At 40.5% G+C, this 1988-nt stretch overlaps 1 protein-coding gene across 1 annotated transcript in view; it reads left to right on the top strand.

Annotated features, from left to right (window-relative positions):
- Positions 1 to 1713, top strand: part of STX7 (syntaxin 7) — a 27632-nt gene extending 25919 nt beyond the window's left edge. The window contains exon 9 of the mRNA XM_010294032.1: positions 1470 to 1713. Within this exon, the coding sequence (XP_010292334.1) occupies positions 1470 to 1562 (93 nt within the window). The 3' untranslated portion in view covers positions 1563 to 1713. The remainder of the gene's footprint in view (positions 1 to 1469) is intronic.
- Positions 1714 to 1988: the final 275 nt, after the last annotated feature.

Genomic DNA, 1988 nt, shown 5'->3' with positions numbered 1-1988 from the left:
GAACCGCTCCATAATCTTCCCTGGCACCAAGGTCAAGCTGACAGGCCTGTAGTTTCCTGGGTTCCTCCTTCCTTCTTGTAGATAGGTGTCACATTGGAAAGCCTCCAGTCATCTGGGACCTCCTCTGTTAACCAGGACTGCTGAGAAATGATGGAGAGTGGCTTGGCAAGCTCCTCTACCAGCTCCCTCAGTACTCTTGGGTGGATCCCATCAGGCACCATAGACTTGTGGGTGTCCAGGTGGCCTAGCAGGTCCTTAACTGCTTCCTCCTGGATTATGGAGAGTTTATTCTGCTCTCCACCCCTGTCTTCCAGCTCCAGCCAGGGGGTTGAATACCCTGAGGATACCTGGTCTGGCTATTAAAGACAGAAGCAAAGGTGGCATTAAGTACCTCAGCCTTTTCCCCCTCCTTGGTGGCAATGTTCCCTTCCACGTGCAATAAAGGATGGAGATTCTCCTTGGCTCTTTTTGTTGTTAATATATTTGTGAAAACATTTTTTGTTCTCTTACGACAGCAAGTTCTAGCAAGTAAAATGATGAAATGAAGAAATCTTAGTCTGAAAATTGGAGAAGTGGCAGCAAGATAGTAGAACTGGAAGAAGAAAATAGTTAAGCAGCTTGGTAGTCTGGGTGGTACTGGGCAGAGAACTGGCAGCTCCACTGAAGAACAGACACAGATGTAGTTCTTCAGGGGCGGGGGCGGAAAAACAAAAACACCCATGCAGAAGAACATCTGCCAAACAGAGCAAAGCCTGGCTTTGCTTCTGGAATTGTGGCCTAGAATCCCAATATTTGAGTGTGTTTATCCCTTGGCTAGCAGCAAATGCCTGTGAAACCCACTGGTAATTTCCTTTCCTGCTGTGAAGGAAACCTTCAGATTCTATATCCTTCAGATAAAGAATGACAGACTGCTGCTTGTCTTGCGTGCTCTGGTATCTCAAGTTACAGACCTCTATGGGAGATGTGAAAGTTCTGGATATGCTCATAATTTATGCTTTATTGTTGTGACATCTATATAACTGGTCAATCTTCCAGAAGTCTAAAATTAGTCCTTTGTCCCCTTCTGTATATACATTGAGTCTTTAAATATTTTTTTCTATCAGACCATTTCTGGCTCCTCTACTGTGCTGATTGATTGTCCATTTTCCTTTGTACGCGGTTACCTGCTCTCACATTTTCTTTCCCCCAGTGCTCTAATTATATCCATTCATTATGTTACTGCATTCTCTTTCATTAGTTTATTATGTATGCCAGAAAATACCACTGAAATAATTCTGTTGAATACTATAGCCATAAAAGTAAGTCATGGATACATTAGCTTTTTTTTTTTTCTTAAACAACTTCCTATGACTTGTTGTTAGTAAGGACACAATTTAGTTAGATTGCACAAGACCTTAAAAGCATTTAAGTAGTCTTCTGATGTGGTGCTGCAGTTTTCAATCAACTTGGGTTTTTTTCTCTATTGGCAGCAAAGGTCCCGAAAGAAGATGTGCATCCTCATTGTTATACTTGCTGTTGGAGTATTGCTTCTTGGAATCGTCATATGGTTATCTACAAAATAAGTCTCTGGAGAAAGTGTTGTAATTGGTATTTAAATTATGACAGGAAATTCCTAGTCAAACAAGCTAGGTTTGTTCATCATGAAGCTGAGTAAAATAATGGTTCTGTACTTCATCACACTTTTTTTATGCAACTTTTTGTTTTAACCTGAGAAGTAATGTTCTCAGTGCTACCATCAGTATAACTGCCTGCCCTCTTGCATATGAGTGCTGTCTTACCAGGAAAAAAAAAAAACAGTCAACATCATAAACTGTTCTGTTAATGTAAACATAAAAACCTCTTGAGGTTTAGGGGGGCTAATGAAAATCCTGATAATTTGTTTTGAAGGGGTGGGTAATTATCTTTTGGGATATTGCTAAATGTTGCTGCCAAAACAAACTCCTGAATTGTTGCTTGAGGCAACAAATTCACATCTCAGAATTTATTTT

Source organism: Phaethon lepturus, unplaced genomic scaffold (assembly GCF_000687285.1).
Source record: "Phaethon lepturus isolate BGI_N335 unplaced genomic scaffold, ASM68728v1 scaffold17609, whole genome shotgun sequence".
NCBI classification, from domain to species: domain Eukaryota; kingdom Metazoa; phylum Chordata; class Aves; order Phaethontiformes; family Phaethontidae; genus Phaethon; species Phaethon lepturus.
This window is presented reverse-complemented; position numbering and strand designations above follow the sequence as displayed.